We start from the raw sequence: 27,420 nt of genomic DNA on the forward strand, positions 1-27,420 counted from the left end.
TAACCATGTGGAATATTGTACGACTGAAATAAAAAGGTAACATAAATCATAATTTAGCAGTGATTGTAATTATTTCAGAGATTATTGTTGAAAAACAAGTTATTTTTTGTCCCGTTTGTTTTTCTTACCAGATTTGTTTTACGGAATACCACAAGGCTCAGTGTTTCAGCCCATTCTTTTTCCTATTTATACAGAAAAAAAATATTTGCATACATTATATGACATGACAAATTAATTTTGTCTTGTTTACAAAAATTACTTCCAGATACAATTTTAGATTTATTTTTCTTATTACCTTAATAAAACCCATATGTTTACATACCTTTTATTCTTTAATGTTTTTTTTAACTTTAAGATTCAAGATCTCATTAACTAGAGATCTTGTTTGTTTTGTTTGTTTGTTTATTTTGCTTAAACAAACAGAAATTACAATCAGTTATGATACAAGTAATTAAAAATATTTGGCTCCATAAAACTAGTTAATACAATATGGCCTTAAAATAAATTTAAGTTTTGTTTGTTGTTGTAATTTTATGTTATAGTATAACTAAAGAAATTGAACTAAGCTTAGTAAATGTACATCTAAAGATGTGTTTATGTTTGGTAACATGTATAAGGAACACATAATACAAAAAGCAGCTGAAAAAATACATTAGAAAATTAAAGAATCATAAGATATGAACTCAACGAAACCTGTTAGATACAAATCTTTGGAATATTTTGGATTCGGATGAGTTAACATGGTTCACCCTGCAGTATTCATTTCTCTCGCTAGATGGCGAGCTTGTATTTGCTTTGTTCGGTTTGCTCCATAAAGGAAGCCGGTCCTGCTGCAGCCAATCAGATTACAGGACAGGGAGACGCAGGTTTCCGGCCTAACAAACGTCAACAGAGGAGAAGCGGTTACTCTCAGAGGCAGTTGTTCGTTAGCCTCTCACGATTCAACTTTTATATCCCGTAAGTTGTTCTCTTGATTTAGAGTGAAATTTAGACAGAAATGTTCAGCTTAACGAGTGCACTTTGTAAAGAAACCCTTTAGGGTCAATCGGGTGCGGCGAATGCTAACTGTGGGTTCCTTATGCTAGCCTAGCCACCCGGCCGGGGCTGTTCGTACTTTCTGCCAACGGTTGAAATATTTATCGCAACGAACACTTTTCTCTAGTGAATATCCTTTTCTGGCACCACCGAAAGCGACTCACATTAGACTATATCATTACTAATGAAAATATTAACAGTGTATATATAAATATTTTTTTTATTAATTTTCTAAAAAATACAATGAAATTACTTCTTTTTATTGTATTTTTTTCCCTGCTAAGTGACTTGGTCTCTGGTAATGTGGGGAGATAAAATAAGGTCATAATGTTGTGCAGCACATGGAACATAATAATAATTTAAATAATAATAATATTGTTTTTATTCCAAACTATTGCTAGGACTGTTGGGAATATTTTTTTTAAACAACTGCCTTACAAAATCTTCTGAATTTTTACTGAGATATCTTCACACATGATAACTAATGTGTTAAAATCGGTGTACATTGTTTAAATAAGGATCAATATGTACATTTTTTATTTTTATTTTTTATTTGTATAATTTTTTTTAATAAAATTTAAAAAATAATAAAGTATCTATTCTATTTAACTTTTTTGTAACTTGGTTATTTTATTAAAATTACGTATGTTTATGAGCACTGAAAAAAAATAGACAAAGTTCTTGCATAGGTTTTATTTTGTTTTTTAATGCCTAGGTAATGTTTGAAATAAAACTTCACATTTAAACAGTTTTTTTGTTTTGTATAAATATTGTAATAACTTAAATTTGCCCCATTTGGAAAATGTGTCAATGGGTTAATGAAACATTAGAAAGATCATTTTAACTGAAAACACTAGTAACAGTTTTTTCTTTTTAATTTGTTTGAATTTGACCTCAGTGAGTTTTGTGTTTAATACCAGGAATTGGCATTTGCAGCAACATGACATCTATTTACTGAGCTGCTGCTTCTTCAGACAATACTTGCACCAAGATTTGGTTTGCAACGAATGAGGCTGACACACCATCACCATGGAAACAGAGACAGTAAGATTATGCTGCTGTGGGAAAGTTGTGCAGAAAGCAGGTATACACGATGAGGAGAGATCAGGAGTGTTTTTATTTATTTTTAATTCTGCAGGAAATGATTCCCATCTGGCAGAATAAGCCCCATGGAGCCGCCCGCAGCGTCGTCAGGAGGATAGGCTCCACTCTTCCTCTAAAGCCTCCACAGAGGGCATGTTTTCAGGTACGCTTCACATCCTGGGTTGCATTGTTTTTTTTGTTTTTTTACTCCACCTTGCTATTTCTCCAATATTTTTTGATAACTGGATGTTCCCAGAATATGTGTGTATTGTCTTCGATTTCCCCACGTTTTCTCCAACAACATGCAGTCGACGGTTCCTTTACGAATTGGAAATGATAAGAGGGGATGTAAAAATACCTAACTTTCAATTTCCAATCAAATTCTTCCCATATTGGATCCTCTATCAGGATATTTAACTCTATTTCCCACATTGATTTTATATGCCAAATATTCTGCGTAATATCAGGTCAGAGCCTCTTTTATTAATTCAAAACTTGTTTTAGTTGGTATTTTCTTTACTATAATAGAACTAAAATATTGTCTTATTTTATTGGGATGTTTATTGATTCTGTGTTTTGCTGTCCTTAACCAATAAATCCACTTCTTGATGAGTTAAAATGGCGCGTCTTGCTCCACTAGGAGCTTCCCGGTCTGCCCTCGCTCCGTCCGCTCGACGGCCCGTCGGTTCCGACCCTGGCTGACATCGCCTGGATCGTTGCAGACGAGGAGGAGACGTACGCCAGAGTCAGGTCCGAAATCCAAATCTGGTTCTGAGAAACCAGCATAAAAGTACAAAATCCTTGAAAATGAATAGTTTTCAAGGTTTAGAAAATGATTGATTTCTGTATAAAGTCCTTGAAAGTGCTTAATATTCAAACTGCACAGTTTTGCAATAAAGTACAATCTAATGTTTGATTAAAAGCCCAAATTAATCATTTTACAGTTGAAGCCAGATATTTTTACACACTTAATAAAAAGACATATGCATTGTTTTTCCTCCATTTCTGAACTTAAATCAGACTTAACGTTTCTTATTTGTGGTCAGTTACCAAAATTATTCATATTTGCTAAATGAGAGAAAACTTAACTTTTTTTTATTTTGAATATTTAATAATCCTAATGGATAAATGAGTTATTGATTTGTGCAATTGAAATACAAGTTGGATTATTTTTTATTGTTGTTAAATTTGTGTTTTTGTTCTCAGACTAGTCCGGTGTGCAGAGTGAGAAGCATTTTAAAATGTAAAACTTTAGTTTACCTCATTCCTGCTGTAGAAAGCCATCATGAGCATCATTAACAGCAGTAATAAAATATATATATATAACACTGAAGTTAAACTGTCTATTTTTTTTTTTATAGATTATTTTGTATTGTTCTTCTCTCCAAAGTTTGAAGACTTATCTTGAAAATGGTTGAAAAGTGTTTGAATTTTACTATGGAGAAAGTTTATAAACCCTGATATTGTGACAGTAAAGTTATATTTAATCAAACTCTACCTCAAACGTTTTGCCAACCAAATGTTCATGTTTTGGATCAGTGTACATGGGATATAAAACAAATTGAAACAAACGTGTCTTCAGCTGCTTTTTAAAAGTAACCACCTTTCTCTGCAGAAGCGACTCACGGCCCCTGAAACACGAGTGGCGGCCCACGCCGCTCCTCGTTCTGCACAGAAACTCGTCCGTGCCGAACTTCCGGCGGGAGGGGAAGCGGATGGAGGGTCTGAGGAAGCCGGGCGTGACAGCGCTGAACCGAACCACGGCGCTGCAGGAGGAGCTGAGCCGCCTCAGAGCGCAGATCGCCAAGATCGTCGCCAGCGACTCGGGTCAGTAACTCCAGAAAAGAGTTGTGCAAAATAAAACCAGCAAAATAACAAAGCCTGAAGCTGAGAAAACAGTTTTGTGAAATGAAATGTATAAAAACTGTAATTAATGTGGGAAAAACTAACTGGAACTATACTGTGTGTTTAGAAAACCAACTAAAAACGGAGAAAACACCAGTTGGTTCTTTATTCAACAATAGCTGAATATTTATTTGTTTTAAATGTTATTTTTATGTTGAGTATTTATTAACTAATCAATGTAAACATAATCGCAATACAACACTTTGTTGTTTTTGAATTCTGTAAGTGTTAAAAAAATAAACTACTAAAAACTCATCTAAAACTAAACAATGTTTATTTCATAAAAACTGAACATTTAAATAACAACTAATAAAAACTGAACAATATTTAAATAATTGATAACTAAACAATACCAAAAACTAAATATTTAATTAATAATAGCTAATAATAAATAATGTTTAACTAATAAAAACTAGCAAACACACTCTTAAAAACTAATTAAAGCTAACTGTATAATAGAAAAAAGTCACAACAAAATAAAACTAAACTGTTACATCCAGATGCTGTTCACTGTTGATAAAACTAAAGTCACATTTTTTCTGGTTTTGTATCAGTGGATGAACCTGCCGCTGTTCAGAGGCTGATAACTCTTCTCATTAGCTGTTCTTGCTGCCTGTAGCTGAGCCTCATGTGACTCTGTGCTGCTGCCCAGTCAGCCGCCCTGATTCCCTCTAAGCCGTTTGGTGGTGCAGTGACTCGGCGCCGGTTTGTAGGTCAGCGATGGAAGATTATCCCCACCGTTCTGTGGCAGCTGCACATCACATGACAGATCATTTAAAACGTTTTCTCTTCAAAGTTTTCTGGTTGATTTGTATAAAAGGTTCCTGGAAGAATTTGACTTAGTTTTCATTTCCAGGAAAAAAAAAAGTTTTAGGAAAAATGTTTGTACTTCCATATCATATTCCCAGTTTTGTCCTAAAAAGATCCATATCTCCATTCATTGTCGGCTTGTTTACCTGCTTTCTTCCAGCTTCAGTCTCTTTCTTTTAAAGCCTGAACTCATTAAAATTCCTCCAATTGCACTGAATAACTGCTTGGATCTGATATTGAGGATCATATTTGTCATGATGTAGTTGGATTTACTCTATGCTGCAGGCGGAGCTTCTGTCTGATCTTAGGGCAGGGCTTTTATCATTTATCATCAAAAACTTCGTATCACAATAAGAATTTTCATTTTGTTTAATCAATAAATTTAAATTACTTTAAATAAAAAAATAAGCTGATAATATCTAAAATGTTATTTTTATTTATGGATCTGGTACAAAAAACTAGATTAAAATGAAATTGGATAAAAAAAAAGTGTGAAATCAGATCTGAAATCTTCAGTTTGTCCCATGAAAGCATCAATAAATGTCAATAATTAAAAAAATGTCTTTAAAATATGATTAAATGCAGTTTTAAGTATGCTGCAAAAACACAAAATGTTACCATGTATTTTTGTCTAATTCCTAGTACAAATATTACTTTACTTAAAATAAGACGGAATAAATTAAAAAGCAACTTTTTTCTTTGCTTAATTACAGAACCTGCAATTAACTTACTTAAAAATTGTGATCGAGTTCCACCATGAGTAAAAATATGTAATTTTTATCTTAAAAATTTAATGTTTGTCCATAAATGAGCTTAATTTTCCCAGGTTTAAATGTGACCTTTTATGCCTTCTAGAACAGCTTAGGATCAATTTATGGTCGATTCAAAACATGTTTTACATTTTTAGCATGAAATCATGATTAGATAATGAGATTTTATTCTGCCCGGTTCTAGATGTTTTCAGGTGATTTTTAGGGCCTCTGTCACTTTAAATCCAAATAATCTGACCAAACATGCTGAAGCTCTGCTTTGGTTGCTAGGTAACGGCGGAATTCCGCTGGTGTTGCTAGGTAACGGCGCAGGGCCTGCTGATTGGTTACATTCCAGAGGTTTTTCAACCCATTCTACAAAAAAAAAAAAAAGTGGATTTTCCCCTTTTTGATCCTTTTAAAGTTCCTCTAATCAGTGATAAGTGACCGAACGGAGCGATCTGATCTTCTCCCTCCAGACTCCAACCCGCTGACCCCTGAACTTCTCTCCCCCGACGACACCAGCATGGCGTTCTCCATGGCGCCGTTCGAGACCGCCTCCTTCCAGCCGGCGGCCGCCGCTCCCGCTTCCTTCGTCATCAGCGACGTCACCGAAGAGGAAGAGGACGACGAAGAGCTGGTGGAGGAAGACGAGAAGGACGTGGTCTCCGTCGTGTCGGAGCTGCTGCCTGACCCGCTGCCGCCGGTTTCCATGACGGCGTCGGCAACCTTCGACCTGGACCGGCCCAGTATGGAGTTCAGGGAGGCGGAGGAAGACACGGTGTCGCTGTCCAAGTCGACGAGCTTCGCTGACGTCATGGACATCCTGAAGGACATGAACAAGATGAAGATGAGCAAAGACAGGTGAGGAGCGCGCAGAGCTCACCTGCAGCTTCCTGCAGAATAGAACCAGATCCGATAGAGGTGAAAAAACACGAGAATAAAGCTGTAATATTAGAAAATAATGAGCAGGAAGTTGTCGCTTTATCAGATCTCCAACATGAACTTTTACTGAATTCGTTATCAAACCTTTTCTTCTCATTAAAGCACATTTTTCTCATAATTTTAAGACGTTCTCCTGGTAAAATTGTCTTTTTTTCTGATATTTTGACTGTTTTCTCATAATTAAACCAAAATTCTCATTGCAGGGCTCTGATGCTCCGTCGTACAGCAAACAGAAGGACAGACTAAAAAGACTTTCAGAAAATATTTTCTGTCATTTCTAATTTCTTTCTTAAAAAGAAAAGAGAAAGAAAATTATTAAAATCAAACCTGGATGGAAAAACATCGATTAAAATTTAATCTGATACGAGAAAAATCAATCGGATTTTTATGAGAAACTGATCTAAAATCGGATTAGGTATCAAAAAAATTTATTGAAACCGTAATTGGGATGAAAAGAATTTAATCAAATCTGGTACAAAAAATTTTATTCTATCAATTTTTTTTGTACAAGATCAGATTTAAATCTGGGATGAAAGGAAACTGACTGCAGTTGTATCTAGTATGGAAAAAAATAAATAAATAAATCAGATCTGGTACAAAAAATAAAAATCGATCCAAATCGTATCTTGTATGGGGGGAAAAAATGATCAAAATTGGAAGTGGTATGAAAAAAAACTTACAATAAGATCTGGTACAGATGGAGTAAAATGAGTCTGGCATGAATAAAATCTGTCATGTTTCTGCGCCACTGGCGATGCGCTGACGATGCGTTGTCTCCCAGGTACAGCCGCGGTTGCACGTCGCTCAGGGAGGAAGACTCCGCCACGCTGATTTCTGAAGCTCTGAGGAAAAAGTTTGTCCTGAAGGAAGAGGATTCTGCTGCTGCTGTGAAACGGAAGTAGCCACTTCCTGCTGCGCCACGTAAGTCAGCAGAGAGCTGAAATTTTAGGCTTTTCAATTTTTATTTTTAACCTTCGGCTTTAGTTTGTTCTCCCAGAACAAAAGACGGAGAAGAGATTAGAATCGAGATTCTTTTCTGGCTTTGTCTAAACTTGTTTTACAAACTGTTACTATTGTTTATTGGATCTAAACAAGGCAACTTGGCTGCTGATTTCCACCAGAAAAGATGCAAATGTTTCTTTTTCTTTTTACTTTACCTTTTGCATCGTTGGGAAAAACATCTCTTGTGTCAAAGTGAAGAAAATAATCCTTTATTAATTCCAGAAACATTTTCATCTCTTTAAATTAGAATATGATTGAAACGTTTTATTTCAGCTCTAAAAAGTGGAACATGTATAGATAAAGTTTGGTGACTAGCTTTAAATATTGCATCAAATCTATTGTTGTTTTTATGCAGTAATTCATCAAAGTAACTCCAATACTTCATCCTCTCACGGATATGTATAAGTTGGATTTTTTTTTTCCTTCCACTCAACTTTCCACTGGCATGTTAATACAGCACCACTGGCATGTTAATACAGCACCTGTTTTCTTTAGCAGTTAGCTTTAGTACCTTGTTTGGATTTCTGATAAGAGACTAAAAGATTAAAATCTTCTTTTATTGCTCTGATGTAATAAACAAACAGGAATAAATCTTAAAATATTCAACTTTGAAGGATGAGTCGAATATTTTTTTATTTATTTGGCAGGGACAGTACACGTTAACGTACACATTAACGTGTCTAAATGCAGTAGAATTAGCCAAAGGGTTATTTTTTCATCTGCTCTGCTAAAAACAAACAATAGTTAAACAAAATAACATTAAAATGACCAAACTACACAAATTTTCTGAACAGTAAATACAAAACGCAGGAAAGTACAACACAATTATTAAAATAAAATATAAGAAATAATTCAAACTAAACCGTTTCACTTCTTAAAACTGATAAATGTGCGATTGTATTCTAATTTATGGGGTTGAATTTGTTGTTTTGACTGTTAGAAAACCAAACCAAACCTGACCTGAGTGTTTTTATTAGTGGTAAAGTTAGTAGTTAATGCTTTAACTCAACAGTAAACAAGCTGATCTACCTAATAAAATGTGTGTTTACATCATTCTGAGCCCTATTTGAACAAAATTAGTTCAGTTTATTCACATGTTGGTTGAGATTCTCCTGAATCTGTCTTGATTTATTCATTTCTGTCTTTATTGGTCATTAGGATGTTTTAAAGAATGGAAGTCTGTTTTTTTTCCTTCTTGGCACTACAGTGCTCATTTTTTGTTTAAATCCTAAATGAGGTGAAATGTGTCGTAAACCTCCCACAGCATGCTTGGTTAAAGGAAATCCTCCTGGGTTTGTTTGGAGTTTTTCTGCATAGAATGAGTGTGTAACTCTTGTACCTCATCAAAATGTGTTTATTCTGTTTTTGTTGTTTTTAATTGTTTTTGTTTTTTCATGCAAGTAACTGTAAATAAAGGTTGTGTGACTGTTTTTAAAATTATTGTGTCTTTCTCTGATTACTGTGTAGTAACGGAGTGTAACCACATGGGGGCAGTGCAACCAAAAGAAAAAATGTTAAATATTCAAAATTAAAGTGTTTTTATTTTTTATATTGAGTTTGAAAATAGACAAAAATTGATGTAATTGGTGTTTTTATGTAAATACATAAATATCTTTACATATCAGGGTGTCTTTATGTAAAGACATAAAAACACCCTGATTAAATATTGACTGAGTCGCCTTTTTACCAAAAACCTTCTTTATTCTTTTTAATTTGACTATTTTTTTATTATTCTTTTTAAATTTTCCTTGAGTAAAACATATCTTTAAGTTGTGCTATTCTTACTTGAGATTAAAAAAAAATTGGGTACTCAACTCTAATCCAAAACTCAAATAACTGCTTTTTTTTAACATATCCTGGAGTACAAAAGATTCTTGAAATTAATTTAAAAAAATGTTACTTAATAAAGAATATATTAAATTGAATTTGTTTACTATCTTTTTTTAAGTTTCAAACAGACAGTTTTTAATAAACTGACCTGAGCTGAATTGAATTGACCTCAGAGGTGCGTAGAGTACCCAAAATTTGTACTCGAGCAAAAGTAGCACAACTTCAAGAAATTAATCAAATAAGAATAAAAAGTATTTTGTAAAAGGTTTATTCAAGTACTGAGTAACTGATCAGATTAGCAATCATTTAATATTTAAAATTACATCATCAGATGGACCAACATATAAAGTTAAGCAGATTGTTTGGTATTTTAAGAGCTAAAGTGACAATAATTAATACATACTGTGTCTGGTGAATTTTTGGTTAAAACGTGTTTGTTTTTATTCAGTGGGTAGAAAATCCAGAAATTTTACTCAAGTTAGAGAAGAAATACTTCATAATAAAATTACTCAAGTAAAAAGTGCAGCATAGTAAAAATACCCAACTCTAACATTAAAGAAAATTAACTTTAGAACCAAGATATTGTTAGTAAAAAGCTTAAAGATGTCTCTTCCCACTGGTTTTCCTGTGTAATTTGATTTCTCTCTGTCTAAATTTCCAGGATCAGCGCTGGCCCACATTATTTTCCATTTCCTGTTCTTTCCCCGGATGATCCAGCTCCTCTGTGGTTCTCAGCCTACTTTCTGAGTCCTTGTCCTACTTTGTCCCTCGTCACCTCCGCCGTGGAGGTGAAGAAGAAAAGACCCATCTGCCAATTTTAGATGCAGGCATATTTCTTTGGAGGGCTGTTAATGGGACTTTGTGCCAAAATGAGGCTCTGGTGAACGGATAAGTAGCAGCTGTCAAAGCAACATTGATAGTGAACTAAAGAAAACAGATTAATACATTATTAAAGCGAACTGTAACAAAATCTGCAGAGTTCCTTGCGACTTTACTCAAAATAAAGTTTAGGAAGGAAATCGTTGTTGATACAAAGCAGTATGATTGGCTACATAAGTCATTAAGTCGAAAAATAAAAGACGAAAATAATAAAAATGTGTCATACAGAGATGTTCATACGCAGCTCGGCTGAATGAAGGGCTATTTATGTAAAACTTAAGGAGTTTGTTGAGAGTTTATATTTCTAAACATAATCGCAAAATGTGAATTTTTCATCCGACATCGGACTCCGGTCGACCTTTTCTGTTTTCCGTACTGGAATGGCTCCGCCATCTTTAATCCTGCATCTCTGACTCCACTTAAAGATGACGAGCGGCGCCCTCTGCTGGGTGACGGCCAAACTACACTACAATTATGTTTAAGCCGACGGTGTTGGTTTAAGATTGATCTCAGAAATTATACAAATTTTAAAATGTTTGAGTTTGAAAACTTAAAAATTTGGAAATAATTTTCAGAAATTAGAAAAAAATTATATTTTTGAGTTTTAAAATTTGCAAGCAAAAATCTCAAAAGTTTGAACATTATTTTTAATCTAATTTTTAAAGCTTGAACAGTCAAAATTTTCAATTTATAAAACTGAGAAGATTTCCAAAAGTGAAAAAAAAGTAGAAAATGTTGGGATTTTTTTTCTGTACTTTTTTTTTTTTTTTTTTTTTTTTACATACATTTTTGGTCTATAAAATTATAGAAATTCATTTCTATAATTTTTAAAAATTTAAAAAAAAATTTGGATGGACATTTACTCTCTTTTTATGTCTACAATGCCCTAACCGCCCATTAAAGACCCTTTACTCCTCCAAAGTAACCATGGTTACATTAGTGTATTTTCTGCTAGCGCTAGCATCATTGTGTTAGCTACTCAAACGGTTTCTTTGTTCAGCCTGAGGGCCATCTTCTTCAGCGTATCGTAGCAACAACAAGTTGAAAACACAGTGGATGAAAAAGGTCCGGGGGGAAAAACAAGAGCCTCTCGGCCGCCCACTCTTTCCCGAGTGTTACCCACGCGGCCCGCGGACCACCCCCACATCATCAAGACACAAAACTCCTGTGACTCACAATGGCGACAGCTCCACAATGACTCAGATCAATCCAAATCACTCCGCTGCTTCTATTTTTGGTCATCTGCGTCTCATTAAGTGGGGTTGCCATTTAAAGATGAGTGCTGAGTAAATCGTGTCCATGAGTGGAACTGTAAATTTTCTCTGATGTTAATTAGCAGGGCTAATTGGAGTGCGGCTGTCAGCTTCTTATGGGTGACAACTTGTATTTAGAGCTGATTGTGAAATTCAAAAGATGTGGCATCTGTGTTTTAATTGCTAAAGATCTCTGATTAAAATAGTACATTTTTATAGTCCCTCCTATGAAGAAAAATAAAAATGTACCTTTGTACTTAAAAAAACAACAACCTAAGAAGCAATTCACATTTATTTTTTAGTTGTGACATATCCAACAAATTTGTGAGTGATCCTGAATCTCACTTTTCTCATGACAAAAAAAACTCAGATATTATTTGCTATTACAGTAACTGAAAAATTTAATTTAACACAGAAAAAGTGGCTAAATGTGTCACTGGACGATTAAAAAAAGTGATTAAATGTAGCAACAAAGTTCACAACCTCACTTAAACTCATTGTCCACGCCCCTCACTGTCTCTTGGCTCCGCCTACTTTTGGCAAAAAAATTAAAAATCTTTTAGGGGGCGTGGCTATCCTTTCACAGGGTGATTTGTTACACTTTCAGTGGAAGAAAAAAGCTGTATAATTAAAAAAAAATATATAAAATCTGAAAATGTGGCATACATCTGTATTGATTTGATTTTATATTAGGTTTGTTTGACTCAACTTGGCACTTCTAAAGGTCGAACTTAAGCTCAGTCAGGTTGTATTTTTGAGCGCCTGTAAAATCAAGTTTTAAGTCTTGCTGCCCATTGAATTTAGTTTGGCCAGTCCAGCATATTTTGATCTGAACCATCCCATAGAGAGGTCTGCAAACCTTGTAATCAAAACAGTCATATTCACCTCAGTCTATCTAAATAAAAAGACTGTATATTTTTTGACAAACATCTACTGTAGAAAAATGTTTTCATATTTAAAAAACATAATTTTATTTCTATTTTTTAGGTTTCAAACCAAAAAGAGGCAACATTTATGATGATTTTTATAGAAAATTCACCTAAAGCCTATCTATTTATACCTAATGTCTGTAATTGAAGTCAAACTTCTTGATTGGGTACACAATGTTAGCCTATAAAGTTGATTCTGATTTGGGAAAAAACACATAATTTCCAACATAATGACAGAACCAACCTAAAATATTACTGGTTGTTATGGAGTCATTCTTTGGTGAAATTACTCTATCAAAATAATCTGAAAAATTTCCAAAAACCTGCATTTGTCATCAGTACACCAGTTGGTTGTTTATTACTTGGTTTCTTTATTATTCCCTTTATACATTCTAACAGAAACAGCTTAAAGTTGGTTTCTGCTCTTTTAAAACCTAAATTAAAGTAATATTATGTGTCTTTGAAGCTAAACGCTTCATATTCTTTGAACAACATGTTGCAATTCCTCAAACTGTTTGGGTGCTGGATGCCATGTGATCAGGACATCTAATAAATGCCCACTTACAAAAACCCTATAAATTAGATTTTCGTAATTTCTGAAGATGCGGGTAAACAGGAGTGTCCTGAAAAGGTCGAATGAAAATTAACTAAATTAAATAAAAAGCTTCAGGAGCTTTTCTGTAATAAACTTCGACCATTTTAACTAATTTACCCAAATATGATTTTAGAACAAGCAGTGGCGCCATGCTGAATGTTTCTGTCTAATCGATAGAAAAAACTGCAATCATGGCCAAACGTTTCAGCAGAGATACAAATATTTTGTTTAGCTTCAGTTTTAGTTCTGAAAACCCACTGAATGGAGAGTGGGGAGAAGCCATTGTACTATGGAGCTAAATTGGGGCCATGAAGTGTGCTCAAAAGAAAACAAAGTGAAATTTAAGAAAATATGTTTTTTTTTAAAACTGAAAATAAAGATTTAAAATTGAATAAAATTGTTTTAGAACAATAAAACCATTATTAAGGTTTTATTTTTCTATTGTCAGATTTTTTTCAATTTCAAACTTTTTGATCAGTTGGGACCATAAAGCTTGTTCAAAAGGGGTAAAAAACTGAAAAGATTTGAAATAGAAAAAGAACGGAAAACAAATATTTGAGCAGAAGATTAACATCTAAAATAAAAAAAATCTTTTGAAACTGAAATTACTATTAGGTTTCAAGGTTTTATTATCGGATTGTAGAATTTTTAAAATAAGTTTAAATAGTTTTCTTTTGAACTAACTTTATGGTCGTAATTTAGCTCTCTATAATACCACCTACACTGTTGTGTAGCACAAGATCTGAACTAATGACTAAATCTCACGGTCGGAACTTGAACGCATTAATTTTTATTAGTTACATATATTTTAACGTGTTAAAATTTTACCGCAGAGTCGCTTTTTAAAAATATATCTATGAAAGTGGAACCTTTATACTCACGTTTCTGGTACGCCCGTAAATCTGACGCACAAGCCGCATCTGCTAACCATCGCAGCGAAGCCGCTTTTCTGGGTTTTATTTGTTTCAAAACACGATCTGATGGGACGGTGGAAAACACCATTGTTGTGTTGAAGGCTAACAGGAGTTAGCCTATCAGCGAAGCTCTTAAAGCCTAAAATAGCATCTCAAAACTAACCAAAGCAGCTGCGACAGGGTATTAGGACCATTGTAGAATAAAATAGAGTAAATTTCCGTAAAAAACCCTCAAAAATATTGAGATTAATCTCAGAAAATTTCTAGAAAAAAGTTGTAACTTGGGAGTTTCAAAGTAAAAAAAAAAAATTGACTTTTTGAAATTTTCTGAGTTTCTAAAGTCAAATATTTTTTATTTTTCAAGCCCTGAAATTTCCAAGTAATTGATAGAACATTTTTGAGAGTCTCAATATATACTTCTTTTTTTTTCAGAAAAAGAATCCCACCACTAAGAAAAACAAATTACGAATATGTTATTAGAATAAAACAATATGGAGGATCCATTGTTTGATCAGTTTGTTTTAAAGACATCTCTTTATAAGGATCATCTATAAACATCCAGCCAGAATAAATAAACAGTAATAAATGTGTGACTCAAAGGTAGAACACATTTAAAGATACTGTATGACTTTCTTTACTCTCAGAAGCTACAGTAATAAACTCCAGACGGGCAGCTGAAGGAATCCATCTCTAATAAATGAGCTTGTGCGGGTTATGTGTTTCCGAAACATTAATAAAATATTTCACTCTAGGGGAATTCTGTGAATGTACATATTGCATGTTTCATAAAGATTGCAGTCATTTTCTTCTGTTTTTATTGAGCAATCCACATCATTTTATATTTATGGAGGTAATATTGTAACGTGACTTGTTTATTTTTATCACTTCTTGTTTTGGCCTAACTCAAGCATGCATATGGAGAACACAAAGCAGTGGATGCTCTACAGAAAACAGTTTATAATTTAGCTCCTATACTTCCACATTTTACTCTGTTAAGCTCATTACAACAGAAAGGTTTTATTCTGGGAACAGTCAACATAGATATTTTTTCTCCTTGAATTTCACTTGATGAGCGTTATTCTCAGCTTTGTCCTTTAATACCAGTGGTGGTCACCGCTAGCTAAAGAGTGCTAACCCTTAATCATAAACATTAACTCCACTACGCTAAAGTACGATGCTAATTTGTTAACAAAAGCTAAAGCGCCTAACTCACCCCAGTTAGGAGAACCTAAGCAGGGTGGATGTTTTCAAAGTTATCAAATGTGCTAAAGCGCCACTGAGTAGCAGAAGTGTGCACAGCACTGTTTAAAACTGAGGGATTCTTTAAGATTAACTGCAATAATCTTAAAAACAATGTTAATCTTAAAACTAAGCAGCTGGACACCATCAAGGAGTTAATAAAAAACCTAGGAAAAAAATAGGGAAGCTAACAGAATGCTCAACATCCCAGGCGGATGAAATTAATGCCTGTAAAATATTTACAGGCATTAATTATTTATGACAAAACATGAGTGAATGTATGAATGTTTAAATCCTTAGAGGCTGTTGCTCTTTTCCTTAAAAACCCAATAAAATAAATTAAAGTTTGTAACTGTGATAGGAGAAAAACATTTACACACTTCCAGCAACATAATCTAAAATCATCATTTCTTCCTCAGGCTAGTTTTGTTTTATAAAATATGCTTCTGAATATTTTTAAAAACGACACTCCAACTCAACCAAAGCCATGCTGTGACCTTTCTGAGATACATTTTATTTTAATTTTTATTTATTTTAGTTTTTATTACTAAATGTAACATTATGCTCATTAACAGAGCCTTTTTTGTTATTAGTGTGTCATCAATGAATAATTAATAAGGGAACAGATGAGCGAGTGAGAGTGAGTGAGAGAGATTCTTGATGTACAGAAAATGGTTTATAATTTTGGTTTAACACAAAAAAAATCATAAGTAAGTTTCTTTAGAAGTCAAAGTTGATAATTTCTTAGCTTTTATTGTCCTTTAATCCTGACTGGAACTCCGATAATCTTTAAAAATGAGCATCTGGACGTCAGCAAAGAGTTAATAAATGAAACCCAGCACCTAACAGCAAATATAAAAAATTAGCAGCAACACGTTAGCATCAAACGAGAGAAGCTGACAGAATGTTCAACATCCCAGTCAGATGAAATTAACACCTCAGAGCTGTGAGAGGTGCAGAGGATTCATGAATCAGCGCAGAAAGACGAGGTAGAGTTCAACAACCTGACGGTAAAATCGCTGCCTTTCACAGGACAGGAAGGTATGAATATTTATGACCTCATGCTTCCACTGTGCAGTCTAGCTTAAACCAGTGGTGTCCAAAGTGTGGCCTGGGGGCCATCGGAGGTTCTGGGAAAGATCATCTGTGGCCGCAATTCAAGAAAAGACTAGATTTATTTCACCAGATACGCTTAGAACAAATTCAAATTAAAAATAATCCTAAAAACAAAACAAACAGAAACGTGATTTTAATTTTGTTAGCGTTGTTAGTTTAGGTTTTCTGAGTGGCACAGCCACTCAGAAGAACAGGCTGTGAGAGTTTGGGTGCCTGTCATGATTTATGTAATATTACAGAATAAGGTACAATTTGGAACTAAGTTAAAGGACAATGTAGCAATTAAAAAATAATAGTAATAACCTTATTTAAAGGGTACGGCAGAATACTAGAGCCACACTAATTAAACAAAATACAATAATAAAGTTGTACAAGAAAAAAGTTATAAAATTAAGACAATAAAGTCATAATAACATGAGAAAAAAGTCAAAATACAACTGTTAAAATATTGCAACTTTACTCTTTTATTGTCAGATTACTTTATTCATGTACTATTATGTCTTTATTATCATATTAAGACTTTATTCTCGTATTATTTTGACTTTATTCTCTATGTTACATAACCTTCTTCTAGTAATTATTATAACTTTATTCTCTTTATTTTATTTTTATTTTTTCTTAGTATGCCCATATTACTCCATTGTAAAGGGAGATCAAAATGCACATTTTTCCATTTTTGTGGCTAATGTTTTTTGGTGCGGATTGTGAAGTCAAATTCCATGGGCACTGCACTGTTGCCTAGTAACCCCAGCAGAGTTCTACCTGTTACCTAGCAACCACAGCTGCGCTCCAGCACATTTGGTCAGTTATTTTTACAGCTCTGTGCACTGTAAAATGGCTGCTGGAACAGACAAGTGTTTTGCTTTTTATTATCCAGAAACTTTATCTTATGTTTGGTTCTGGATCATTCATTCATAACAACATGGCTGCTGACAACATTTTCCCCTTAAAACTCCCCACTTACAGACCTGCTGCTCAGGGAAGAACATCGACTCGCCAGGATACCCCTCAGTATTTTTAGTTCACCTCTGACAAGGGCGATGGTTTATTTTGGGCAAACATCAGGGATTTCTGATTATCAAAATGTTTCACCAGTAAAAGGGCCTCCTTGCACAACCTACACCTTGGGTCTTGTCTGGTGTGGTAGATCTGAGCCTCTATTGCTCTGGTGTTTAGGGCCTGTTCCTGGGCGGCCAGGATGAGGGCCTCTGTGCTGTCCTTGAGTCCAGCTTTCTCCAGCCATTGGTAGGATTTCCTGATATCAGCCACTTCAGTTATTTGTCGGTGGAACATCCCATGTAGGGGCTTGTCCTCCCATGATTGTTCCTCCCGCACCTCGTCCTCTGTTCCCCATTGTCTGAGACATTCGCTGAGCACATCGTCCGTTGAGGCTTTGTCCTTGATGTATTTATGGATCTTGGATGTTTCATATCCTGGACATCCAAGATCCATAAATACACACAGACACACAGACACACACACACACACACACACACACACACACACACACACACACACACACACACACAAATATATATATATATATATATATATATATATATATATCTTCCTCATTACTTTGTTGTATCCTGCAGAGACGTTCCAGGGGAGGCTCATAATAAGTTAGCTAATTAGCCTTGGTTCTTGGGGAATCCATTCATCCATTCATACTGGGACAGATGTGTGTGCGTGTGTGTGTGTGTGTGTGTGTGTGTGTGTCTGTGTGTGTGTGTGTGTGTGCGTGTGTGTGCCTGTGGTTATTGCTAACACTTTCAGCTTTGAGCTCTGGATAAAGAAACTTTCAGGGTGTTTTCACACCTGATAGTCCTGTAGATTTGATTCGATTTGAGACCAGAGCAGCTACATTTGTTACATTTTCAGCTGCTGCGGTTCGCCTTCATACTACACCAAGTCAAACCAACCAAACTATCTGAAAAACCTGTTCCCCTCCTCACCTGGGGGGCCGATGCATTAAAAACCACTTAAGGAAGCGAAGAAGCCATTGAGCGCAACTTCCTTCTTTGGAAAAATCCAAACTGCTATTTTGGTCCAAACTACAACCAAAATAAACATTCTAGCATGTTTATTTTGGTTGTATTTACCCAGAATGCCCTGCGCTGAAGTCCACTTCCACCTCACAGAGCAGCCCTCCCCCACTCAGCTCCTTCAGACTAGCCAGCAGCAGTTAGCGAACACCTGGTAGAACTGCAGCATCTATTGAGATCATTACAGGAGCTACTTCTCAGTGAAATGCTGGTAAAATTGTTGTTGAGGAGCCATTTTGTAACGACTTCCTGAAGGTTTTAGTTTCAAGGCATTAAATCAGGAAATAAAAGACGTGTACTGCAACAACTGAAGGTAACATAGTTACTTGATTTAGCTATAAATGGCACTACTAAAGATTATTGGACTACTTAATTAGTTGGTGGTTATTCCCATAATTGATTCATCATGATTAACCCAATTAATCGTTTTGGGTACTCTGCTTAATAGTACAAAACATGACCGTCAAGTTATTTATTTTTTCTAAATTGTGAGCACATTAGCCACCTCCAACACTGAAAAGAAGCTGCAGACATAAAAACAAATTAGTTTTCACCCTAAAGATAAATCATCCTAAAGATTCTCATACCGTGAAGGAAAACATCGTCTGTGGGGAAGTTAATGTGACCAGAACTAAAGTCATGGTGAAAATCTGTGTGAAAGTTAGTGTGTGTCATATTAAGTAACGAGCTTGCTCCAGAAACAAGAGCCACGCGTGGAGTGGGCTGCCCATAGTGGGCGTGTTGCCTCCGTGTTCTGGAAGTCTAAATTTTGACAACACGCAGGACGACGTCGCGTTTCTCCTCCTTCCCGGTCCGGATCTTCCCTTAAAGCCGCCGGATCGGGCGCTGCGAGGCGCAAAGCGCGCAGCGTGTTCTTGGAAACGTCTTGGAAGGTTTACGCACGACGCCACGCAGCTGGAGCCGAAGCGGGACGCAGTTTAGTTCGGAAATCTCCTCTTTCCGTGTGTGTCTGCTCCTTTCCTCTCGGATCTTTGTTTCTTCCTCCTGCCGTGTCACTCGGTTCTGGGTGACTTCACTGTGACTGTTTCGGGTTGGGGGAGTGGAAACGAGCTTTCCCCTCTGAAGGGCAGCAGCGTTTTTTCAAACAGAGCACACAGAAAGAGAGGATGATCCCACCGGCGAACGCAGTTCAGGACGACAGCGGAGGCAAAGAGGACGAGCAGGACCAGGATGAGGCTCCAAAATCCCCGACGATGAGCGCCAGCCAGCAGGAAACCAAGGTCTGCCCTGGAAATCATATTATTTCCTAATCAACACTCGAGTTTTAACAGGATACAAGTCTAAGAACAAGAAACTTCTTTCAAATCAGTTCAGCTGCGGTCAACTAAACAGCAACAATAGTTTCAAAATAGTTTTAAAACCAATCATAGAGGAATATTCAGTTTCACCTGACAGAGACATAATATTGAATAATAATCAGAAATATTATTATTTATTAGAGAACCAGATGGAGATGCACCATCCTTCTGTTTTGGGGTTTTAGGAATCAGTATAAATGTGTTTTTTTTTTAAATTAAATCTGAATTTTAGAGAGCAAACAACAGATTCTGGACTGTTATTGTTTATTGATCCCATAGGAAGCCAAATGGAGAGTGTATAACTGCACTTTTAGAAGTAAAATCTTTATTTAGCAGTTCTCTGTTTGGATTGCTCATATCATGTAAATGTGAATTACCCGTTATTCCAAAATTATTAATGTCCCTCCAGTTTCCATCAGCTTAAAGTCTAGACTTTAATTTGACTGTTGCAGCACTTTGGTTGTTTTTTCCAGCTGTTCTGTTATAGATTCCCGTCTGTGTTTGTTGTCGTCGTCCTGTTGATGCCCCAGTTTGGGTCAAGCTTCACCCGTCAGAGGAATTTATTTCCAAAATGTAGGGATGAAAAGATTCATTGGATTATTCGTGATAAACTGATTACTGAAATAATCGTCAACTAACTTAGCAATGATCAATAATTGACTAAATTATACAGACTTTAAAAAAGACAATTTGCTGAAAGAACAACATACTCAGACCTTTCTTCCATATTGAGGAATCATATTGTCTTAAAGTCTGAGTTCATTTTTTTTATTTCAAATCTTGGATATTTACACTAGAAACTAGACAAAAATACTTGGTAAAATCTTGTGTTTTTGCACTGTAAAAGTGAGCCAGATAAGTTACAAAACTAATTTTAACTCCTATAACTTTGTGTTTAATTATCTTACTTTAGATAATTGTTGATTTTTGCATTATATTTTATTGAATCAACAAGTTATAAGGAGTTTCCTGATTAAATTAGATTCAAAATGTTAATTTTGGTTCTAATAATTGTGTCTAACCAAAAGTAGTTTTGCACTTTCTGCTTGTTCCTGATGGAAGCCGAGCAGCAGAGATTTGTAGCTGCCTCTGGCGTTGTCTATGTGGGTCACATGTTGGCCGGCCTCCTACAATTAGCAGCACATTATTGGACTGTAGTCGTCCGCTCTTCTCTTCTCCTCTCCTGTCCCAAAAACTCCCACACAGGACCCAGCAGGCCTGCTCTCGCTCCAAATGTGAGTGAGGAGCTGGTCTAGTTTAGCTCCACCTGTGCTGACAGTCAGTTTAAATCTGAGTTGAAATGAGCAGCAGCGCCACACCGGACGTTTTGTTGATAGAAAAAGTAGAAAAGTTCTCTGGTAGTAAAGCTGTGTCTGTGTTTTCATTCCTCCTTTTAAGAATACTGTGAGACCTGAGCATCAGAAGCGCAAGGTGAGCCTCCACTCCTGTGTAAACTCAGCTGATTTTAGGCCTTCATTATATAAAAGCATACCTGCATGCATATATATATATGTATATATATATATATATATATATATATTTATATATATATATATATATATATATATATATATATATATATATATATATATATATAGATAAAACCTGTTTCACATTATTAACTTTTAGTGCTTTTAAAGTAAAATCACTTTAAGGAATCTAGTTAAATCCATCATCACCCATACTTATAAATAGCACTTCTTCTGCATGTGATTAAGATTTGAAACTTTAGCATTGACTAGTAGCTGCGGTTTGTTTAACCTTTCCTGCTTTATGATGGGTCCCATAAACCTGATGCATGAGCTGCATGCACACATTTCCCTCACTGCTCTGTATTCAATGCAGCACCAAAAAGAAGACGGATGATAAAATTACACAAATTATGATTAATCTACCGACTGCATCACCAGAAAGGTTGGGAAGTTTTCAAAATGAAAGAAAATGAGCACTTAAATTGAATCAAAAATCAAAATATGCACAACAAAAGCCTCGCAAATTGATTTTTCCGTTTTCTTTTCTTTTCTTTTTTTTTTTTTAGCTCTGATTGCATTAATTTGAAATGTGTTTATTTAGAAGAAACTGAGTCAGACCAAGAACACTATTAAAGTTTTTTCTCATTAAAACAACTTCTTGTAATTTTATAATGTATTTATGTAAAATTATATATATATATATATATATATATATATATATATATATATATATATATATATATATATATATATATATATATATATATATATATATATATATATATACATGTTTTATTACTATATACTTGTATTAAAACAAAAATAATAATACTCCAGTGTAAAATTCCCAGAATGACTGATGGAAATAAAATTTACTTTTTGAAAATATTTTCAGTCATTTGTCATTTATGTTTCTTTAGTAAAGAAAGCAAGAAAAAAAAAACTGGCTGTGGCATTGAAAAAATCCTAGATTTTATTTTTAAGCCGTGTCGCCCACAGCTTAAAGTCTTCACATTTTTCACATTTTGTCCCAATAAAGCCACAAACGTCCATGTTTATTTATTGTGTCTGGCAGGGAGAAAGTTGTAGAAAGGATCTCTTAGTTGTACCTTAAACTTTTATCTTAAAACTAATCACCTTGAACTCATCCTCCCCAGAGCGAAACATGGTGGCAGCATCATGCTTATGATTACATTTTTTTAACTGTACATATTTTAATGTATTTATAATAAAAGATCATTGGTATTAAACAAAATATTTGAATGGAAATCACTGAAACTGAATCTCTAAAGCTGGTATTACATCACAATCGTTTCATATCACTCGATATTCATAAATCTGGATTCGTTTTTGTTTTAAATATTTAAAATACTGATGAAAAGACGATAATCTAACCTTTACTGTTTTAGCAGCAATTTTCACTCTACAAAGTTTTTTTTTTTTAATTTTTAAGCAGTTATGAGGCACTGTAGCGAAACATGAAAACGCTGCTGTGCAAGTTACTCAACATGTTGTTGCTAGGTAACCAAAGAATGAGTGAGGTGCTAGGTAACTAAAGAATGAGTGAGTTGCTAGGTAACCAAAGAATGAGTGAGTTGCTAGGTAACCAAAGAATGAGTGAGTTGCTAGGTAACCAAAGAATGAGTGAGTTAGTTGATTCCACCAACTTGGCTGTTTGGTTCTAGAAGGGAGTTCAGTGAATATATATTGAATATTCTATCAGATTTATTATGTATTAATATTGATCACATGTCTATCACGGTATATGTTGTTATTGATTTATTGTCCAGCCCTGCATCTCTCGCAGGTGGTGGCATAAAATGTTCAAAAAACGCAACATTTGCTTCTGCATCAGCTCAACAGCCACAAACAAACCCCAGTGCATGGCTTTTCCACTTGCTTGTATTCCTTTGTCACTTCCGGAACATAGAAGGTTCTCAAAACCAAAATAAATCCAGATTTATCCATAGAAACATCAGTTCACTGCAAAAAAAAAAAAAAAAAGGTCTTACCAAATATTTTTGACCCAGTTTCTTGTGGAAATATCTTATGCACTTGAATTAAGATGAACTAAGTTGTCAGCAAGATATTGGAGTTTGTGTTAAGTCGATAATTCTTTAATATTGCTGAAAAAGTACAAGTCTCATTGGCAGATTATTTAACTTTTAACAATTTAAAAATATCTTGTTATAAGTGGAAATGATGCAAAATTAAAACAAACTCATAACTTTCTGAAACTTACTTTTAATCTGGTTTTGCCTTAATTCAAGTGTGCTACGATATTTTCTCTAGAAATTAGACTAAAAATGCTTGGTAAAATTTTGTCATTTTGCATCATTTCTTAGTTTCGCAACAGTTCATGCTAATGCAATGTTAGCTTGTTGCTTTTGTCTTTGCATACTAATATTTCTGTGGACTCCCACTGCTTGATTATTTACAGTTTTTTATCAGCTCATATCCAAATTGATGAGCTGCTTTTCATGCTCAAGTGTGACATTTGCTTGTCTTTACTGACACCAAATTCTAAATGTATTCATATTTATCTTATAAATACGACAGCGATGCTAGCAGGACTGAATCCGCTTTAAGGTTTTGAAGCATTTCAGAAAACTTCCCAGCTTTTCTGTAAATGAGGTTTATTTTTAGAAATAATTTAATGTAACATGGAGGTATTTCTGTTGTAGATTTATGTTTGTTTGTGAAAGTGTATGTGTGGGTGGTAATGGTAGAGAAAGGCTCTAAATTGATTGTTTCCAGAGTGACCCAGGGAATTGATTCACTATGGCCCTGCTGCAGTGACTCAGAACGATTTGCACAGCCGTGTTCAGGGAAAATGACAAGTAAAACCAGCCTGTGCACAATGTGTTAACTCAGCTAGCAGCTCTGAACTTTCAGTCTTTGTGTTTCGGATAAACTGCATCAAGGCGACGCGCACAGTGCTCTGCAAAGGTGCTCACACCCCTTGAACTTCACACCCATGTTGTTGCAATGAAACCACAGCGCTGTTTGCATTTGTTTTCCAACAGTAATTCACGGTTATTTGAGACTTTTGGGGCATCTCCGCCAGATTTGCACATCTAGAGAATAAAAAATGGCATTTTTGTTCTTTTTGAAGCAGCCAAAGCTCAACTGTAGCATCTGGGAACTTTAGTTTTCAAGTCTTGCCACAGATTCTTAGTTGGACATTAACAAAATAAATCTGCTTTTAAACCATCCCTCAACTGCCCAACAAACTGTGTTTTAGTTAAAAAATGTTTAAAGTTGACAGGAAATTTCAAAATATGCCTTGCTAATTATTTGTCATTGGAAGACATTATTAACAATACCTAAACACCAACTATAAAGTCTAAAAAAATACAATTAAAATAAGTGCAGTTGTTTTAAATTCAGACCTTAAAATGTCTTAAAGGGATAATATTGTGTTAAATAGACTTTTTTTTAGCTTTAGATCATGTTATACTTTTATTCCCTCATCAGAAACAAACCTGGAGTGTAGATTTGATTTGTTTATTCATGTTTGAGAAATCATTTATTCTCCATGGCAACCATGTGCAGAATGCCTGGGTGGACGTAGCCCCACCTTCAACGGCAAAGCTCCTCCTCAGTGCTGCAGTTTCCGATCTGAAGAGCTTCTGCCTCGTAGAGCAGCTCCTTTAGACTAGCTAGCAGCAATTAGCAAACACCTGGCTGAACTATGCGTCTGCTGAGGTCATTATTCTCACTTCTCAATGAAATGCTGATAAAATCTTGGTTAAAGGGTTAATAAATGATCTATGTTATAATGACTGTCTGAAAGTAGTGTTTGTGTTCTTGCAGTGTAAATAAGCAAATGTATTTTCAAAATGTCAAATTGTGCAATCATCAGTTAATCAGTGAAGTTTATTTGTAAAGGAGATTACAAAGCGGGGCAGTTCAAAGTACTTTACTTCATAAAAACACACAAATATAAAGTCAGAAAAGACACCAAGTCAACAAGTGAGAAAACCAGTAACAAGCATGACCATTATCTGGTTAATGGGGATGCAGCCCATATTGGGGTCGTTTATTAAAACAAACCTGCTCTACATGTTCATCTCCTCTCGTCTTCCAGCTGCAGAGACTCAAACGCTCGCTTTCCTTCAAGACGAAGAGCATCCGCAGCAAGAGCGCTGACAACTTCTTCCGGACCAGCAGCGAGAACAAGACGGAGCTGCTCTCGGATGTGAGCAGCAGCACGGGCCATCTCTGCAACATCGGGATGGCCCCGCCGCACACCACCAGCCTGCCCATCCCTCCGGTGCCGCCCGCCATCCCCTGCGCCCCGCCGCCAACGTCGCGCTCGCAGGCACGCAACCCGCTGCAGGTGGACTCGGCCGGACACTGCTTCATGGAGCACATCTTCAAGAAGCCCACGTTCTGCGACGTCTGCAACCACATGATAGTAGGTATGGTTGGAACGCCGCCCTCTGCTGACGTGATCCATGTTTCAGAGAGCTGAGGGCAGGGAATGAAGTCTTAAGGGAAAACTATTATGCTTCCTTAAACAGGTTGGCATAGGTTAATGGGCAACAACAAAACATGTTCATTAAACTTTTTGGACAAAGTTATGATTTTAGTCTTCTGCCTTTAACTGACAGCCATGTTGTTATGGAGTTGCTATGACAACAATAAACAAGCCACAAGCTTAGAGCGACCACTCGCCTTGTTCCTAGCTTATAAACAATTTAAGTACATTTCAACTATTACTCGATTACAATTTTTGAGTACTCTACCCACCTCTGTGCAGTACTAAGATAAATATCAGTGATAGTACTTATTGCTGACCTAGCAAAATTAATCAATTAATTGCATGATAATTAAAACTACCTCAATGATTTCTATTTGTATGATTATCGTTTTTCTTTCTTTCTACTAAACCTGGATGACAAACTAGCCCTTTTTTGGAAGGACAATTTTATTTAAGGAGACTTTATTTATGATGGATGTATAAAATGTCTTCCAGTTCTAGTGTTAAATGTTCATTATAATTAACATTTTATTGATCTTTGAGAATGTGTTCTTACATTATTATGCGATTATTACCATTATATTGTTTGAAAATGGTCTCAAAACAATAATAATGTCTATCGCAATAACTTATGGTACAATTTATTATCAAGCAAAATTTGTTATTGTGACAGACCTACGCAAGTGAAAATAGCTGCAAGAAGATGCACAATTAACCGTACATCTTTGAAAAACAGAAGTGGAGCCTTCTGCAAAACCAACAAGAATGCAGCAAGTGGTTTCCAGATGTTAAGTCAACAACAAAACACTAGTTTTCCCAGCAGCCATTATGCAGTGATAAAACCAGCTGACCAAACGTTCTGGAACTCTGCTTGGGTTGCTAGGTAACGGGCGGAATGCAATTTGGGTTGCTAGGTAACGGTGCCTGCGGATTTGTGACTACACTCCTGAGGTTTTTTAAACAGCTCATTTTCCAGACACCAGAAACCATTAACTTATTGCCTAAAAACAGCTGAGTGTTGTTTTTCTCAGCTTTATATTTCTAACAGAAGAGATTTGATAAATAGATGAGAAAACTTTAGCTCAATCTGACACAGATTATTATTATTATTATTATTATTATTATGAGCAAAGTCCATCTGTGTTCACTGAGTCCAGTTCCTCCATCTGTCCTTCCCTCAGCAGATAGTCCAAGTTCTCTGGCAGCAGATATCCTGAAGTCCATGAATATTGATAGGCCTTATGTCAGGAACACATGACTGCATAATACAAGCACTGAAAAGGTAAAAAGACATGTAAATGTGGCCCCTTAATCAACATGTAAACCACTCTGAAAAGCGCCTCCAGTGAGCCTTTAAATAGGAAGTTTTCAATGTTTTATATTTCATTTGTGGAATTAATTATCATATTTGTTTGTGCTCCAAATTTTAAAAATATCTATTTTTTTTTATTTCCTTTATTTAACCAGGTAGATCCAGGTGAGATCCAGATCTCATTTTCTGGGCAGAAGTCTGCAGTACACAGCCACCTGGTTACAAAATAAAACTAATTAATACATATGCACAAATGTAAAACAGTAGAAAACAATTTAAAAACAGTGACACTGTTTAATAGCATCTCGTTGTCTATTGCCTACAAATGCTGTGGTAACAATATTAAAGGGCACATATAATCATTTTTACTTGCTGATAAACTGACCTTAGGTTTGAATTGTTCCGTCTCTTAAACAAAATATTGATAGCTTTAGCAATTATTTTAGAAATCGATTAATCGACTACAAATTGGCACATTTTACTCATTTTTCACTTAACCACA

General features: G+C 35.3%; 2 protein-coding genes across 4 annotated transcripts in view; both read left to right on the forward strand.

The window, feature by feature from the left end:
- The first annotated feature begins 842 nt into the window (after positions 1 to 842).
- mtfr1l (mitochondrial fission regulator 1-like) lies at positions 843 to 10,454 on the forward strand. 3 transcript variants are annotated; one of them, XM_015000996.2, is made up of 8 exons: positions 843 to 957; positions 1,956 to 2,079; positions 2,174 to 2,281; positions 2,759 to 2,868; positions 3,734 to 3,945; positions 6,062 to 6,446; positions 7,309 to 7,448; positions 10,021 to 10,454. In XM_015000996.2, the coding sequence occupies exons 2-7, from the start codon at positions 2,065 to 2,067 to the stop codon at positions 7,427 to 7,429; spliced, it is 951 nt and encodes a 316-aa protein (XP_014856482.2). In that variant the 5' UTR covers positions 843 to 957; positions 1,956 to 2,064; the 3' UTR covers positions 7,430 to 7,448; positions 10,021 to 10,454. The 3 variants fall into 3 exon arrangements, with proteins under 3 accessions (XP_014856482.2, XP_087858649.1, XP_087858650.1); XM_088002523.1 differs by lacking the exon at positions 10,021 to 10,454 and having other exon boundaries at positions 7,309 to 8,966; XM_088002524.1 differs by lacking the exon at positions 10,021 to 10,454 and having other exon boundaries at positions 844 to 957; positions 1,972 to 2,079; positions 7,309 to 8,966.
- Positions 10,455 to 19,148: 8,694 nt separating this feature from the next.
- stac (SH3 and cysteine rich domain) overlaps positions 19,149 to 27,420 on the forward strand; it is a 33,592-nt gene continuing 25,320 nt past the window's right edge. The window contains exons 1-3 of the mRNA XM_015001021.2: positions 19,149 to 19,570; positions 21,047 to 21,079; positions 25,211 to 25,544. Of these exons, the coding sequence (XP_014856507.2) occupies positions 19,457 to 19,570; positions 21,047 to 21,079; positions 25,211 to 25,544 (481 nt within the window). The 5' untranslated portion in view covers positions 19,149 to 19,456. The remainder of the gene's footprint in view (positions 19,571 to 21,046; positions 21,080 to 25,210; positions 25,545 to 27,420) is intronic.

Source organism: Poecilia mexicana, unplaced genomic scaffold (genome assembly GCF_051168715.1).
Source record: "Poecilia mexicana isolate PSO_F unplaced genomic scaffold, ASM5116871v1 scaffold_22, whole genome shotgun sequence".
Lineage (NCBI taxonomy): Eukaryota > Metazoa > Chordata > Actinopteri > Cyprinodontiformes > Poeciliidae > Poecilia > Poecilia mexicana.

Bases quoted from the DNA above. Each gene is read 5' to 3' on its own strand.
- mtfr1l (XM_015000996.2), top strand. The intron at 2,282-2,758 runs GTACGCTTCACA...TTGCTCCACTAG, and splicing joins CACAGAGGGCATGTTTTCAG to GAGCTTCCCGGTCTGCCCTC. The intron at 3,946-6,061 runs GTCAGTAACTCC...TTCTCCCTCCAG, and splicing joins GATCGTCGCCAGCGACTCGG to ACTCCAACCCGCTGACCCCT.